Here is an 18520-nt window from a genome sequence, read left to right as displayed (position 1 = left end):
AGGAAAGCAGTAACAAAAACTTATTTTTACGGCCTTAATGACATGATTGGATCTATTTTTTTTAATGCAAAACTTGAAATTGTATTTTTAAGAAAAGTTATAAACAAAATGCTTTCTTTACAATTGGATGTTGTTTCTAAATTGAGTCATTACAGGTTGATTTGAACCTCATTTTAAATACAGTAAAACCTCTCCACAACGGTCACCGATGGGGAATCTTAAATTGTCCGTTGTGGGGATGTGTCCACTAGTGGGAGGTGGAAATGTTAAAATAGGTTTTGTCACGTTTCTACAAAAATGTCCTTTGTGAAGAGATGTCCGTTATTCGGAGGTGTCCATTAAGGAAAATTTCACTATATTTGTATTAGATGTTTCAAAACTATAAAAACGCCAACGTCGCATTTTACCAAATTATTATTTTTTTTAATAAGATTAATAAAATTGTAAAATAGTTATTAATGATTAGATTTCTAATTAAAGTTATAAATTATATTACCTATAATTTTGTTGAAATATATGAATAATTTATAATAACTAATTTTGTGAGAAATTTCAAGGTTTGCCTTTTTATTGTGTTGAATGAGCTAATAACCGTTTAAACGAGTTAAAAATTTAATTAAATTATTTTTCTATTAAAAAAAATTACGTTCAAATCGCATAAAAAATATTATTACTTTTTGAGGGTCTTAGCAACAGTATACATAAATTTGAAATATCAGAATTGTGTCATTTAAAAATAAAATAAAAAAACTCATTTTCCAAGCATTTATTTATTTTATAAAAAAATGGTACATAATTTTTTGATAATTGTTTATGGATCTTGTATATGACTTATTTGTATACCTATTGTATTTTTTCATACTGCTTGAACGTTAGGTTTTTCAATAAAAACATCAAAATTAGTACGCTGTTTAACCCGTTATAACTTGGTTATAAATATTGAAATCGAGATAAGAACTGACTTGTAAGGTAATAAATTAACTTAGAAACAGCATACAATTATTGTAAAAAACAATTTTGTTTATTATTTTTCTTAAAAATATAGTTTAAAATTTATACATTCGCAGGCAGGGCTACGTAGACAGTGTGCCCAATACAGTTCAACCTTAACATAAATGTAACTTCATAACTACTTTAATTTACGTTCAAATCGCATAAAAAAAACTTTGTGAGGACGTTAGCAACTGTATACATAAATTTGATATATAAAACTTGTGTGTCATTTAAAAATAAATGAAAAAAATCTCGTTTTTCACCAGTTTTATTTTTTTATTATAAAATAGTATATAGTTTTCTGATATTTTTTTGTGGGTCTTGTATATGACTTACTTGAATATCTACTGTATTTTTTTCTTGCCGCATGAACGTAAAGTTTTCCTATAAAAACAGACATTATTACAAGTATTTAAATCGAGATAAGAACTGGTGTATGAGGCCTGCATTAAATTAACTTAGTAATTATTGTAAAAATCAATTTAGTTTATTATTTTTTTTAAAAATGTAGTTTGAAATTTGTGCATTCGCAGGCAGGGCTACGTGGACGATGTGCTCAATACAGTTCAACCTCAACATAAATGTAACTTCATAACTACTTTACTTTTTCAATTGGTGGCTTTTCTTGGCATTAGGTTTATCTTTATTTCAGTTGATGGTTAAACCAAAAATATGGTGGTTATGTAACAATTTATTTCCAGGATAAAATCTTTACGAAGGAGATGTCAGGTTACCAACTTTATTTCAGAGTTAGTCACAATCATGCCCAGTGTCCTTATTTTTCTAAAATATTTTTTCCCGAGATATCACACAAATTTGCCACTTTCTGCGACTCGTGCGGTGTTGCCAAAAAGCTGGGAATTTAACCCAATTTCCACTAAAGCACTGAAATACGCATTCAAAGTTAAAATCTTGGTTTAGATTTACCATCGGTTAGTTAACAAAGATTTTACCAAAGCACTGAAATACCGGGCGTGAAATTCAGTATAATTTATAAGAATTAATACAGATTTTTTAAATTAAAATGGCAAAAAATCATTTGTGACATTCAGATTTGATTGAGGATGAGAGAGCCATGAGCTAGGTTTGGTTTTTCCTGCGAGCCGGTGGATTAACGTCATTCGTCATGTCGTAATTAGCAGTCGCAGATCGAGGGTTTCCATAAATTCCCATAAACCCCTAACATAAGCAACGTGCGGTAATACGGATTTGAGATCAATGTAATGAAGGCGCCCTGATTTGTATAGGTGGGGTCGCATAAGACCTTAACGTAATTAGACCTCGTGGGACTTTGGCATTGCGATAATTGGACTTTTCTGGGATTAGTTGTATGGGAATTCTCCCATTTGTTAATTTAATTGTGTCGCTTACAGAACTTTCACCTCCCTCTCTCGCCCTTAATGTAAATGTCTTTTCGTCTCGATTTAAATTTAGCTCCCGGGAGAGTCGGTTCCTATAGATGGGTGTAGTGCTTTGTATGTCATCACGAAATAATTAATTTGTGAATCTTCCTGCCTTTGACTCGAAATTCGTTTAGTATCGAATCTACTATCACATGCAGCTACATCCCAACTTCCGATGGCGAACAAAACGCATCGATAATAACATTTCTCGCAGCGGCGTGATTTATTTAAAATCGGGACAAAGACCAACTCCAGACAATGAATCCAATTGTATATATAGTCGCTAATTTAATTGAGTCGAAAATCTAATTATAAAGTTTATGAGGTGGCAGGGGCAACCTTTTCACTGCTGGACGGAATTATTTATGACCGTTATTCTGACATTTGTTTGAATCGCAGCAGGACGAAGATCGCTATCGCTCGATTTTATTAGGGAGCATAAATGCAAGTCCATATTTGCCATACCAATGTTACTTGTTACGGTTTAATGCTCCTACTTCAAATGACGACCTCGGGCGGCGCGGCGCCCCCTAGATGTAATTTTCTTTCAGAGGGACCAATCAACCTCCATTCGCCTTCGATCAATTAAACCCGCAATAAAATTTATCGCAATTATGGTCGGTATTGCCATCGTTGCCATTACTGCACTCATCGCAATAAAGCCATTAAAGCTGACAAACAAAGACAATACACCGCTCAACTACATCTAACAAAAATTTAATTTTATACAGGCTGTTACGTCTAAACCCCACATTAAAAGTACTGAAATAATCTGTTAAGTTCTGCTCAATGAAAATATTTTGAAGATGTCGCTATTAACTTTCTTAATTTAAATGAAAAGCTGTTTTTCACTGCGTTTTTGAAATAATTGAGTTATTTTAAAGTCGTTTTTATCAGCTTTCCCTATACCTAAGTTTAACCGTTTTCGAGATATTTAAGATTTTTTGAAAATTTTTGAATTTGCACTTGTCATTTAAAAAATCGGTAACTCTTTTAGTTTTTGAGATTTCGAAATCATATTTGGAGAATTGAAAGACAAAGTCAAAATCTGTTCTCCAGTGTGTTCAAAACTGGAAAAGAAGTTAACAAACCAAAAAATTTTAAGTTTAGGTAACTTCAAGTACTCATAACTTAATGTTTTCAAATGGGATGTTCCAATTTTTATTTTACTAGAAGAAGAATTTTTTTCTGCATCGATCTGTATTAGCATTTCCTATATCTATCTGTGATAATTTTCAAGTTATGTTGGTTTTTTAACATTGTAGAAAATTTCTTACTAACCACAGCTACTACTACTACATAGTTTGCCATAAAAACATTTCTATTTAAACAAACGACAAACTCAGTTCAAAATTGTGTTTTCCGTTCTGTAAAAACAAAATAAATTCACTGATTGTTGATTAACTTTAATTTCTCACATTTTTTCTCTCGTTTGCAATCTATGAGAAAACGACTATGGCTAATAATTTCACAATCCCAAAAAAAAAGTTATCGTAACTTGAAAACTATTAAACATAAGTATAGGGAATGCTAATACAGATCGATGCAGAATCAAATTCTCTACAATTTAATGAAATAAAACGTGTGGCCTTTCATTTGAAAAAATTCAGTTATGGGGCTTAAAGTTCTAAAAAAACTAATTTTAAACATTTGAGGTTTGTTATCTTTTTTTAGAAATTTAAAAGCGCCAACTTCATCTTTCAAATGAGCTAAAAAATATTTTCAAATTTTTGAAAATGGCAGGGTTATCGATTTTTAAACTGAGAGGAGCAAATCCGAAAAAAAATAAAAAATTAAAAACCCTAAATATTTCGTAAACAGCTAAATTTAGGTACAGGAAAAACTTATGCAAATTGCCTTGAAATAACTCTAGTAATCCAAAAACGCAATAAAAAATATAGCATTACTTAAAACAAGGAAGTTAATGGCGACTTCTTTTATAACCGGAAGTGTCACTATCTTGAAAATATTTTCATTTAGCAAGACCTTGAAATTTGGGAAACAGTGAAAAGTGTTTAATTAATTTCTATAATATGAAAGCTTTTTCAATTTCCATCGTCATTTATTTTGAAAATACAAGGCTAACTTGTTTTTTTTTAAATGGCACGAATGGTCAAATTTAATAATTTTTAAAAGAGCATTTTTTTTGAATTCAGTGATGTAGCATAATACCTAGCTTTATTTTTATTAAAAGGTAAAAAAAATATAAATTCAAAAATTTTAATCTGGATTTCTGCAAAAGTAAAACTAAGTTAGCATTGAAAATACTGTTATTAACGATTTGTCACTTATATATTAGCCCAAAATTAAATTTGGGTGCAATAACTAGTTTAACAATGGTAAAAGTAAAACTGAACGAAAAAAATTCATGCTGGTTGATCATGGCGACAGAAAGCCAAGAAGTTAATAGTTGCAAGTTATTTTGAACATCTTTTGCAGCATAAAAGTATATTTCGTGTTTTTTTATTTAAAACGTATTCTTTTTCAGTTAAAAGTGTTATTTTAACAATAATTATTTTCTGTTTTTATTAATTTTTTGGTCAATGTTGAATGTTTAAACAGCAAAGAGCTGATGATAAATAAAGACCACATTTCTAAGACTAACAAAATTTAAATTTTTAAAATTTTATTTCTTCGAATTTGTTTTTAAGTTTCGATTAAACTAAGGAAAGTATGTGTTACACCATAGAATTTAGAAAAAAATACTCTTCTTAAAAATATTAAAATTGACACTTGTTGCCGTTTAAAAAATCAAGCTAGCCTTGTATCTTAAGAAAAAATGGAGTTAAAAACTTGATAAACATCTGAGAAGTATATACTTTTAAGTATTTATTATACCAAATTTCAAAAAGCTTTGATAAATAGTTTTTAAAATATTTAACCGTATCCATACTTTTTAGCGACCTTGTATATGTAGATTTTGTAAATAAAAATAAAAAAGTCGTTTCGCTGAATTGAACCGATTCAGCTGACGTCTCCTTCCATCCAAAACCTATAATCGTGCCATAAAATATTTCGCATCCTTCTATTCATAACAAAACATAAAACGCACATTACGACGCAAAGCAAATAAACTTTTGAAATATATCTACTCTAACAAATATCGCGACGCTTCGTGCACCTGATTTAGGCCCGAAGAACTTTGCTGTTTCGTTTCATAGCCAAACTTGTGTCATACCTCAAGCTAGCAGTGCATATTTCGATGGTGTCACCGCAAGAAGCAAAATCCTGTAAATGCGTGCAAAATTGAAACGAGAAGAGACCGCAAATCCCCATACAATTTTTCCCGACCTGTCCCGAGCGACATTAAAACCACTTAAGTTTAAATAAGACGAATCAAATTTGTTTTAAAAGGGAAAACATAAACAGTGCGCCGGCTAATAGGAGACAATGCTGAATTTTGCAACGGAACGCGAAAGAAATATTAATTAGGAGTTGGAGGCAGTTTGTTTGCGAAACTAGAGCGCTTTCAGAAGCACTGACCGCATTTTGAAATTAACTTTTAAAATTTTCTTTGGCTGGATTAAATATGAATAAATCTGTCACTGGTTTTTAGTTGGGGAAACTAATTATTTTGCTTTTGTTGCGGCGGACTTGCCGGGCTGTTTGTAACAATGGGGAAAATCAATGAAACTGCTTTGTTGTCCATTTGTCATTTTTAAATTATTCCAGACGTTTTTAAAATCCGCGGGTATTTCGGGACGAAGTGATTGCACGCGATCGCATTTTTATAAAGTTTCATTAAAGTAAAATTTTATCTCTTCAGGAAATAATATAAAAGTTTTATTATCGAACCATTCTGCCTAATAAAAGAATTGGGTTACAGCATCCGTACAAAGGAAATGCTTATTTTTATCAGAAAGACTTATCTTTCACTGTCAGCTGAAGTTTTAAAAGTGAGTCTAAGAATGCACTTGCGATCGGATAAACTTTTTCCTTCCGTCCTAATTTACTTTTGCGAACGTTATTCCTCAAAGCATTGCCAAATTTCCGCCAGGATTTTTTCTCGACCTCCAGGTGTGCCAAGATTTGGCTAATTGTAGCTTGTCTGGTTTTATTTCTCTTTCTGTAACGTAAAATTAATGGTACATGTAATGGTAATGACAGATGTTTTTGCCCATTGGTGCTGTTATGACGCTTGGTATTGTTCAAATTCATCGCTTGCGCACAAAAACCTGAAAAATTTACAAAGTGGCGTTTTTTATCGGGCACAAAGCACAGTTTGGTCTCTTTATCAAATAATTCCACCCGCCATAACTCCGCGTTATAAAAATCAAACAGGTGTTTGCCTTCAGTAGATCGAAAACGGGGTGATAAGCCACGTTGTGTGTCGATACCGTATCACTTTTTCCGAAATAAGTGCTTCAATTTTTTCCGTGTTTACTCACGTCTGGCTAAAGTCCTTGTTCGATCCGCCGTTTTCATTAACCTCCTCTCTTTTACGCTGTCTCCAAATGCGATCGTCCCGTTTTTCGAGATAAGTAAATTCAAAAGCTTTCGAATCCGCTCCTTTATGAAACTGTGCGAAGACGTAAATATTAAAGAATGCCGAGTGCGACAGCTGAGATAACTTGAAACTACCCCAGACGGTGTCAGTTAATAAAGTAATAACGCACCTCGGGGACCGTCCTCATCCCCGTTCACGTTGGAACGTGCCGTGCAAAGAGTTGCACCACTAATTTTCTCTATCTACAAACACATCAAAATTCCCAACCTGTAACTTCTTCAAATAAAATTACGGAAAAGAGTAACGCGATATAGCCTTGAACTGGTGCAGTAAAACCGAACATGCACCGGGATTTACGGACGTCGTAAACTCGACCACTTTTCCAAATATTTATCTCGGAAGAATTTGATTAAATAGGATTCAACACGGCACTATAACGTGTTTTGTTCGGCGCTAAAAGGAGCTAATTTTATTTTGCGATAATTGGAGGAAATAAATTACGCATTTACGCCGCCTTGCATCCAGCTACTTGCAGCAAATTCAATTTAACAGAAATGCGGTGCCTTGGCGGGATTTCCAGAGACGAAGATGCATTTATTTTTCGTCAACAGCGCTAATCCAATTTGGATCCGATACTTTCCACACTTACAACAAATGGGTGACATTTATAAAATGTAGAACATGCCTGTACTTATATTTCATCGTAAAATCATAAAAAATAAGTATCTACTACTTATGTCTATATTCATAAAATAGAGAAGTTACTAATAAAAATTTGCATGTGCTTACGAAACACTAGTCTGCTATTCGTTAGACTTATGTTTCGGCAATAAAATCAATTCACTAAAGGACGCTACATTTGCCGTACCAAGAACTTCAAAAAATTTTAAAGCTAGTCAAGAAAATAGGACCGATCATAAAGTTTCATAAAAATTTAATAAAAAACTTTTCGGCCGAAAATGTTCAATGGTTTCATTCATTGATCAAGGAAAAAAAGTTATAGTGATCCCGATGAGCTTGCAGAAGTTGATTTATCATTTTAAATTTTTTATCGAAAGCGCCACACCAATTTTTGGACCTAAATAGCCGTTTTCGCGAAAACTAGAAACGATATGTAAAAACTGATTAGATATTCGAAATCCTGGAAAAATTCTGCATCAAAAGAATTTGTTCTTTGTCCTGAATTTTAAAATTTGTGGTCTTGAAAAATTATAATTTTGGCACTTGACTAGAGGCAATAATTTTTGGAAAAACCAACATTCAGAAAAGGCCGTTTGCAATAAAAAAACTGATTACATATTCAAAATTCTGGGACAACTTTGCATCAAAAAAGTTTGTTCTTTGCTCAGAATGTTGTTTTATATGGCCTTGAGAAATTATAATTCAGATACTCCACTTGGAAGAATAATTTTTAGAAGAATCAACCTTAACAAAGGAGCGTTCCAGAAACCATATGTAAAAACTGATTACTTATTCGAAATCCTGGAAAAATTTGTTTTTTGTCCTAAATATTAAATTTTATTGTCATGAAAAATTATAATTCTGGCACTTGACTAGAGACAATAATTTTTGGAAAAACTAAGACAACTAAGACATGGCTTTTGGTCAAAAACCAGAAACACCATATAAAAAACTGATTTCATATTCAAAATTCTGGGATAACTTTGCATCAGAAATGTTTGTTCTTTGTTGAGAATGCTATTTTATATGGTCTTGAGAAATTATAATTCAGATACTTGATTTTGAGAAGAATCAATCTTAACAAAAGGCCGTTCACTCAAAAACCAGAAACGATATGTTAAAACTTATTACATTTTTGAAATTCTGAAACAATTCAGAAATCAGAAAAGTTTGTTCTTTGTTAATTTATGTGACCTTTAAAAATAGAAAGAGAAAGAGGAAGAGGAAGAGAAAGAGCCAGAGTTAGAGAAAGAGAAAGAGAAAGAGAAAGAGAAAGAAAAAGAGAAAATAGAAATAGAAATAGAAACAGAGTTTGGTGGGTTCAGATTTTTGAGACGATTTTTTGTTGTTTTGGCTCTGGGCTTATCACAATCAAATGATGTTTGGAAGACTTTTTCAGAACTATGAAAAACCCTATAGATACGAAAATTTTTATCAGAAAACACTACCGGAACATTTATTACTTTTAGATAAAAACTCAACTCTAAAAGTTTGAATTTTCCAAAAGATTCTGTTTATAATTTTGTCAACTTTTGATTATTCCTGGCGATTCCAAGTTATTTCCAAAATTCCGCCAACGAGTACTAAACAAACTTTTTAAAATGTTAATAGCTAGAAAACTAAGGGTGCTAGCTAATAATAATAATAATTAGAAAGCTTATACGAAATGCTATCGATACCTGTAAGAAAATACATGGTGTTCCATTAATAAAAAAGAGTTATTACTTTTTGCATTTTAGCATACCCTGTACATCATCTGCATGTTTCAAGTAAAAGTCGGCTATTTGCTAAAACTGCATGATATTCTAAGTTTTTCTGTAGCAAATTTGTCGGATTTCGTAAAGATTTTTGAAAAATTGGCCTTTTTATAACAAAAAGTTGAATAATTCTGAAACAAAATGAGATAAGCCTATAATAATTTATACATAGTTACATTACTTTTTTGTGTAGAATCTAATTATGTAAAAATATATAAGGTGTTTCATTAAGAAACTTTGGTTCACCAGCCTTTATACAACACCCTGTGTATAATAAAAATATTTTAAGTTTGTGTACTTTAAGTCAATCTATCGTATTATGAAAACGGCATGACAATATTATAAATAGTATAAAAGTTACAGACCCTGGGTCACCCTGAATGATGTAAATATTTGCTCATAATAATAACCAGTTTTTTGTGAATATAAATAAGTACTGATACTTTTTAGTAAATATTAATACTTATAATCACCCAAATTATGCCCGAAAACTAAATGGCAATCAACTCCACTAATTTATTTTTAAAATAATGATTTTAGAGCGATATAGCGCGGTCGCTTTTATGTAAATTCCCATTTTGTGAATGTCATTTGATTGATTCTAAAATGGCATTTCCATCAAAAACGTCGCTCTTTGTCACTGCCATCAGTTTAATCATCCTTTAATGTTATCTACCTTAGAGGATGTTGATAGATGGCCGTCATTGTTGTACGGTTGATTCTAGTGTCGTAAACACATTGACTGTAGTGGTCAATGCTTGTCCAATGCCTTTCCCTATTGTTTTAGGGGGTTTAACACTCTGGTCACCGTGTATGTACAAGCAATCGTGTTACAGTAACAAGTGTGTAGCAATGAAATAAACTACATGATGGAATAAATAAAAAGAAATGATTACTGTAATAATTCCGCTAGCATGCACAAAGTTTATTTGAAGCCATCAAACTTGAGATTATTAAACACATTGCACATAAATTCTTAAACGTTATTTGTTGTGTGCTCCACATGCAACGCAGATTTGGACGATCGGTGATCACGGAAAAGGGGAATTATTGTTTTAATAGATTTATCGATTGCGATTTTGTGACATAAATCAGCGCGTTCGTATCTTTGTGTGTGTTGGGAGAGTCCTCGTAAAAAATCCATAAACTATTTACGTGGCGCTGCAGCTGTCTGGTTAATGAAATGTCGCGGAAAAGTTATAAGAACATTAAAACGCTGAAGCAGCTGAATTTCGCCGCATTAAACATTTTAACAAGGTTTTCGCTTTTATTTGCTTCGTATTTATCCTAAGCAAGCCTCACACGTTTATAAATTTCAATCGCTTATATTTAACGAGGAGAGGAAAGTGAAAAGAAGTTTGCGAGTGAAAAAACTTTGCTGGAAACACGTACAAAGAATTTTCGAATTGGGATAACCTTTCCGTCGAATTACAAAGAAAGTTGCAACTTTGCAAACTTTCGCAGAGAATTAAACCTAAGTAGAGATAGCGCTAGTGTGTACTTATATTTGAGAGTTTTCCTCGAGACGCTAATAATTATCTCGCTATATAATTATATTAAAACTCAATTAGGCTGCATTCTGGGAAAAAGTTATTAGTAGGAAATTACAAGGTTGCGCTAGTAGCGTGTTTTTCACTTAATTTGCTCTTAATTGTTTAGATGATAGTCATTTCGCTGAAACGAATGTAGCGGAGGCGAATTTTTAAACAGTCGTTTCCTCGGCGTGCAATTTTCCTTAAATAATCACGAGCGACTAGCACTAGCAAATTTCATTAAGACCATACTTCACGTAATTAATTTTATTCGAACGCATTGCAGCATTAAAAACAATTTGGCCCCGGATAAAAGTTTACGTGCTGCAATATCCGTTCTGTGTGCAAGGCTGAGCTCATTAAGGACAACCGCCCTTACATTAGAAAACACAGACCTCAACTCATCTGAAGGGTTGACTTACTGCCACTTTAGCGACCCCCGGATCTATCAAAATAAGAACCCGGGTCTAGAAATTCTCTTAAGTCACAAGTGTGCACAAGTTCTTTGGCGGCAGGCTTAAGAGTTCCCAGGGCATGTATAACGCCGCTCACCACTCAATCTGGTTTATGGCCCCGCCAAATTAAAGCCGGCACTCGGATGATTAAGTGCAGCCGGCAACCCTCATTCCTCCTGTTCAACAGCCGACCTCATGAAAGGTGAAAACAAAGATTCTCTCACCTTCGGACCCGATAAATCATCTCTAACTACCGCCTTTTCGCACGGTACGTTCCGAAGCCGTTAATATCTATAAAATTAGCGTCGACCGCGCTTGAAACATGCTTTCCGATAGGTTTGCAAAAAATCGCGACCATGACTTATTGCCGACTTAACGAAATGCTACTTGCGCCAACTCTGAAAGCTCCTAAATCTTGATTGATTTTCGAATCTACAGCGATCTCTTAATATGGCTGCTTCATTTCATCCAATACGATTATCAATTTCTCCAAAGAACAAACTTCCCACGTAAGCCAATGATCCGACCCTTTTCGGGATCACTAACTTGTTGAAAATTTATAAGGACAGCTAACTCTTGCCGAATTGTGCCACTATTTGAATAATGAACAACTGGCTTTCCCAGCCCTTGCCACGACTTGACTGGACTTGACCAGACATTTTCCAATGCTTACTTAACATTTAATTGTTTTCCACCAAAACACTCAATTCAAAAATTCTTTCAAAAAAAATCGAAGAAAATATTGGATGCCATTCATGATTATGCAGTTATTTTTTCGATATTTTCGACGTTACATTTTTTTTGCTTTGTTTCAGAATTGAAATGCGCTTTGATACGTTATGTATCTTCTCGCTCTATAACTCTCAACGTTGCCGACTTAAATTCAGAATCACAAAGTACTTGCATCATATATTTAATGGAAAGCATTACCATATTACTCTCTCTAAATGTCGATCATTTGTACTAAACATTTTCAACTTTAACCAGTTTTAGTGTTTACAAGTACCAAGGCTCAAATAAAAGGTTTACCTATTGAAGAAAAGAATTTCTCTGTTATCAAGATAACTGGCCACAAGCCATTTGCCGTAATTTAATTAAAAAAAATTCTGAAAACTGAAAAAAATCTAGTACACTGAACACTTTTTGCCCTCTAATGGATCTTGTGAATAAATAATGTATCCTGTAAAACAGTTTAATAAATGTTGCCTAACACAACTGTAAAACAATTAAAAAAAATTAAATATAGCATCGCTGGCATTTTAAAACACTTTCTCCCGTACAACCCGAGTCGAAAAATATATTCTGTAAATTATTTTCATAAACGTTACTTACAACGGCTGTAAAATACCAAGGAAAAAGGCTGAAATTTGACACTTTTCACCATGGGTATTTTCCTCCTTAAGGAGCTGTGATTTTGAAATTAAGTTGGCAACACTAAAGATCTAGAGACAAAATTGTGACACATCTGTATTAATAATAAAATCAGTTCTAGTAAAAGTTTTTTTTCAAAAGAGAGTGTGATAATAACTTAATTTTTTGGAATATTAAATAATCAACAATATCATTATTTAGATTATGGTCAGTATATGACTACATTCGATAGAGATAATTAAAAAAAATATGATTTCGGTTACGATCAGTAATAAGTTAAATGTAAAATAAGTTAATATGTTTCAGTACCAAGATAATCCGATAAATTTGAAAAAAGAAATTAAAACAGTTGGTACTTAAAAAAAAACAAAAAAACAATAAAGAACAAAGTACTTGAAGGAACAGTTTAAAGTTATGTGAATACGAGCGGAAACGTGTAAAAATAGTAGAAATAATTTTGAACAGAGCGTTCCTTTAAAATTTTGGGTTTTTGTATTCACTGTCGTGTTTTTTTAATTGCTTTAAAATTTTCATTCACACTTTTCGTATTACAAAATGGCCGTACCATTTTTTATCTACACTTATTGGCAAACTAAAGATCAACGATTTTATGTTAGAAATATAAAATAATTGGATCCAAAGTTTAATTGAATACATTTATTACATTTAACGTAAAAATAGTTTTTGGAGTGATTTTTATTGTTGGTACAGGTAAATGCTTTTAAAATGCACAAGAAATGATTGTTAAAAACGAGATTTTAGTTTCAATACTAAATTATAAATATTTTATATTCGTGGTAAAAATGGTGGATGCGCCGGGATAATGCATTATAAAAGTCATAACAAAACTCGGCGAGGATAATTTTTTGAAACACATTTTTAGCTATTCTTTATTATCAACAAAACAACAATCAACAAGCTTATTATGTACTGGGTGTTACAAAAAACAAAGATTTTTGTGAGCGCAAAAATCACTATTGGCTTAAAAAAATTACAAAATCGTAACTACATTTTTCTAATGTTAAATTGACCACTGTAGTAACCAAAAATAAATAAAACATTTGCCTTACAATAATCAAGTTGGGACTTTTATTTCTTATCAATAGCGAGTGTCGTGTGAAATTGAAAATGATTTCGTTATCACTTGTCTAACAAAGTAGACGTCCGGGTAAGACAAAAAGGGACAATTCCATCGTGATATGGAGTAAATGCAGAACTTTACTGTGGAAATCTAGGCACGAGCGATAAGACAATCAATGTGAAACACATTTCACATTCATCGCGCGCAAGAAACGCGCGTGATTCTACGATAGGTAGATATGAACTGTGAAGTCGCTTCGAGATCAAGACTGATGAAGAGGCCCCGTCTATTAAATACAAGCGAGACAAAAGGACGCCTCCGCTACTCTTGTTTACGTCATTATCATTTAGTTACTTTGTATACCCCAAACTATAACAATTTTCGTTCTATTCTGCACAGACAGCTCGCTTTTGTGCACCTGTTTTGTTATAATTCGGGCAAAATTGTAGTGCAAAGTTACTTTCTTCCTCGAAACACAGCTTTTTCGGCTAGGGTTCGTGATAGATCCGTTGCCCGGAGGCGCAACAATGTGATAAAAATATTGAATGAGTTATTGCAGCGTAAAGAAAGGGACCGTACTCACACAAAACGTGAAGATTTATGTCTTGAGTGACGTCCTGTCCGACCCCGTTGCTTGCCGTGCATTTGTACACTCCGGCTTGATGCCTATCCACCTTATCCAGTGTTAGCACTGGAGTCACCAGTGTTTGATCTCCTGATGGCAGGACATTGTTTTTCCTCGACCATGTTATTTTAGGTGGAGGATTACCATTTGCTCTACACTCTAACCGCACTGATGATCCCTTCTTTACTTCGACACGTCCATTCGACGACACGTAGTTTATTCTTGGAGGCACTGGAAAAAACACCGCAAGATTTACCAAGCAAATAAGGAAATTACGAGAAATTTATTGCACGCCGGCTAATAAGATTCTTCATATAACTTGATAATGCTTAAATCAATTAAAGGCGCTGGAAATGAAATTGGGTCGAGTCAGGCCAGGTTAGGATCCAACGTGTTGCTTAATTCCGAATATACGGAATTTATTGCTAGTTGGGGTTTTATTAGCGAAAGTCTTTAACGAACCCCTTGAACGTCCAATTTACAATGATTTAATTTATTTCAAATCAATTTGTGCCACATTTTACTTTTTTTAAAGTTATCAGTCACTGGCCTAAATTCTTTGTTTTGTCTATGTGTACACAGGGTGTCTCACTCAAGACTTTCGAGACTGATATCTCAGCTATTAGTCAATGGATTTTTATGAAATCTGAATTGCAGATATTTTAGAAAGTGAAGATTAAAGTCCAATTAATGCAACAAATCAAGTCTTAAAAATGTAATTTTAATAAATATATAATAATAATAGTAATATATAATATTATTAAAATATAAATAATATTTTATTATTATTATTGTAAATATAAATAAAACTTATATTAAACATTCATCGTCAATAAAAAATGCTGTAAAAAACTCATCCTTGAAAGACTTCTGTTTTGCAAGAAAAATAAAAAACAAACAAATTTTGGACACTCCTACTCGCACAAATGTAAGAGTCGTGCAAGTGACATTTCACATTTATCTCTCATCCTAACAAAGTTAAAACAAACATTTTGACTTACTTATTGTACTGTATGTTTTAATTCTTTTATGAAGGACTAAAAAACTGAACAACTAAAAAAGTTCAGACACTTGAACGTTGGTGAGTTTGGAAATATTTCCAGCGACGTGTTTTGTCCGCACTCGATTTAGTTCATTGAACTTTAAATTCCATAAAGGCTTTATTTCAACAACACAGAAATTTCTGCAAGTGTTGTTTGTTTTTAAAGTAACTTTACCAAGTTAATACAATTTTACTTTTCTAACAACGCACAGACTTTTGACAGCTTTTTCAGTGGTGCACAAAATACTGCTTTGCCAATTGTTTTAAAAGATAACTGCTCAAATACTTTTAAAATTTAGATCGAGTTTTTAACAACAAAATCTAATTTTTTCCTCGGATCAGCCGAACGATTTGGTTAATTTTTCGGGGTTTAATGATCCAGTGGTAATTTGGCCTAATTTTAAATAAAAGAAACGTGTGTTAAAATTACATTTTTTATTTGAGGTCATTGAAAAACCACCTCCCAGAATATGTGAATTTTATAACAATCCGTTGACAAATAAGTGAGATATTATACTCGAAAGTCTTAAGTGAGACACCCTGTATTAAATATTTCCATATGTGCCTAGACGCAGACGAAATCGTAAACACGCCTCTCATTCCAACTGAAATCTTGGCACAATCCTCGCGTGAAAAGAGTTGGTTAAGATTTTAATTAAGAATTAATTACTGAGAAAACGTAAACAAGCGTCTTGCTTTGACTTTTGAAAAAACAACGAATTCCAAAGTTTTATTTTGCGTGAATGCAAAACTCCAATTAAATAAAGTCGAGAGTTTTGAACAAAATAAAATTCTCGATATTTTAATAAGCACTCAGAGAGCTGTTTTTAACTTGACAATAATATAATTTAAAATCTCCGTTTCTGCCGTTTTCGCATGTTGCCCTCGTGAATTATAATGCGTTTCGAGTACCTCAACAATCTTTGTTGCCAGCCCAATTGTGCTGATAACCTCCGCCACCCTTTTCCAGATTTTTACCAAATTTATGGAAATCTTTTGTTAGCGACCCTTCTCATTTTTGTTTTTGTTGTCCGGAGCATAGTTAGACATTAACGAAATTACATCGGGCTAATAATCACAAGCCCTATCTCGCAATATAACTTATGCGAAGTGCAGTGTTTGGTTACAGTAATTTATGGAAATTAGTTTTGGGTTAGTTTAAAATTGCCCACAAACTTTTTAATGACATAATATTTTTAGTTACGCCAAGTCGATGGTAATGTATTCGCATTTTAATATTAAAATTGCCATTACGCAAACTCCACACTGTACACAATTAATTAAAATTTTAATTTGTCTGACTGTATGAAATTAATTCAAAAAATGTCACTACGTTAGAAAAATTGAAACTCCCTCCGAATCTCTATTGACTCATCCCAATTATCGCAAAATCAAAGACGACTTATCTAGATTGCCTAATTTTCCGCAAAGGGATTACGGTTCCGCCGCTAGAGGGTTCAATATGATATTTACTTTTACCCCATAACGCATGATTTAATCTTCTGACGAAACACTGAAATAATTACATGGGCCCTAATTTATTGAGCAAATATTCGCCTATAATATTATATATTTTTCAGTTTCAAATATTAATCACTCCATCAATAATCAATTACATAAACCAGCATAATTAATTCGAAGCTTAGCCGATAATTCGATAACCTGGTTTACTAAATAATTAGCCGTCGGATCGATAGCGGCCCACCCATTTTTACTTAATTGCCAGGTGCCTGATTATAAATTTTCATTCATTTATAAGTTCGCTTTTTGCTTCAAGTAGGACAAAATAGTTACTAATAATACGAGTGCGAAAACACAAGCTTAAAGATCGAGGAGTGTTATTATGCAACGAGCGTATGCGAGTGCATACCTAGACACCCGAGAGTGTTATTTTTTTTGTTAGAACAAAAATTTTGTTCGTTTAATTTAGTTGCTTTGGGAAGCGTGCTTTTAAATTGTGAAAACACGTTGCTATTGAAAACGTGTTTTAAAATAGTACAATGTGTTTTTAAATGATTCTCATCTAGTTAACAAAATTTTTTATCAAAGCGTATTTCCGAATTCGAGACTTAATAAATAAAAAATAATAATAATCGATGTATAAATGCCTATCATAAATTCTATGAAGCGGCAATTTCTGAGTTTACATGAGAAATTCACAGACGACTAGATGAGAAAACACATTGTATTTATAATCTAGGATTCAGATATTAAAAAGAAGGCTTAAAATGTTACCGACAAAAAAAGATTTTAATTGAATGCTACTTGAGTTCAGGCCTGGTTTAGTTTAACCCGAACCTTTCGGCGCTATTTGCCTATAAAGCTTTGATAAAATGAAGCAATTTCGGATGTGGTGGTTCGACCTCCGTATAATCACAAAGAGCCAGAAATAACGAAGTGGAAATGGGCCATGTAGGTACTAGTGCGAAGGGATTAGGGGCATTAAGACGAAATGAAACTGCGAGACAGAATGAAAAATAATGCAAGGATGTGGATTTGCCTTAATTCAATTAGCGGTGGGACTTTTCCGTCCCGTTTGAAGCAATCGCTGTGAAATTTGCTGCTAGTTCCTTTGTCTCGTCGGAATTCTTGTTTCTAAGCAGGAGAGCTCGGCCATTGTCGATAAATAATGGCGGCTTTATTATTTTCATTTGGGAGTATATGAAAGATTTTACGGCGAATATGTCACTGGTACTTGTGGCCGGTTGTGTTTTTCTTGTAAAGGACGGAATTTATGGACGTTTCGTAGATATTGGGTCAAAATATCTGGCGCAATTAGGGCTTTCCGCCGTCTACAGGGTGTTCCGTCTAAACCCCACATTAGAAGTATTGAGAGTTGTAGAAAGCTGTGTTTTTCACTGCATTTTCAGATTCGTTGAGTTATTTTAGGGTGGTTTTTATCAGATTTCCTTATACCTAAGTTTAACCGTTTTTGAGATATTTAAGATTTTTTGAAAATTTTTGAATTTGCACCTGTCACTTAAAAAATCGGTGACTCTCTCAGTTTCAGAGATTTCGAAATCATTCTTGGAGAATTAAAAGAGAAAGCTTAAATCTGTTCTTCAGTGAGTTCAAAATTGGAAAAGAAGTTAACAAATCAAAAAATTTTACGGTTAAGTTTAGACAACTTCAA

At 32.9% G+C, this 18520-nt stretch overlaps 1 protein-coding gene across 4 annotated transcripts in view; it reads right to left on the bottom strand.

Annotated features, from left to right (window-relative positions):
* Positions 1 to 18520, bottom strand: part of LOC658191 (limbic system-associated membrane protein) — a 239105-nt gene that overhangs the window by 72202 nt on the left and 148383 nt on the right. For all 4 annotated transcript variants that reach the window (XM_008193611.3, XM_015977875.2, XM_064359694.1 and 1 more), the window contains exon 5: positions 14304 to 14576. In XM_008193611.3, coding sequence (XP_008191833.1) covers positions 14304 to 14576 — 273 coding nt within the window. The remainder of the gene's footprint in view (positions 1 to 14303; positions 14577 to 18520) is intronic.

This window comes from Tribolium castaneum, chromosome 1, assembly GCF_031307605.1.
Source record: "Tribolium castaneum strain GA2 chromosome 1, icTriCast1.1, whole genome shotgun sequence".
NCBI lineage: Eukaryota > Metazoa > Arthropoda > Insecta > Coleoptera > Tenebrionidae > Tribolium > Tribolium castaneum.
Note: the sequence above shows the minus strand (reverse complement) of the source record. Positions and strands in the feature narration are given on the sequence as shown.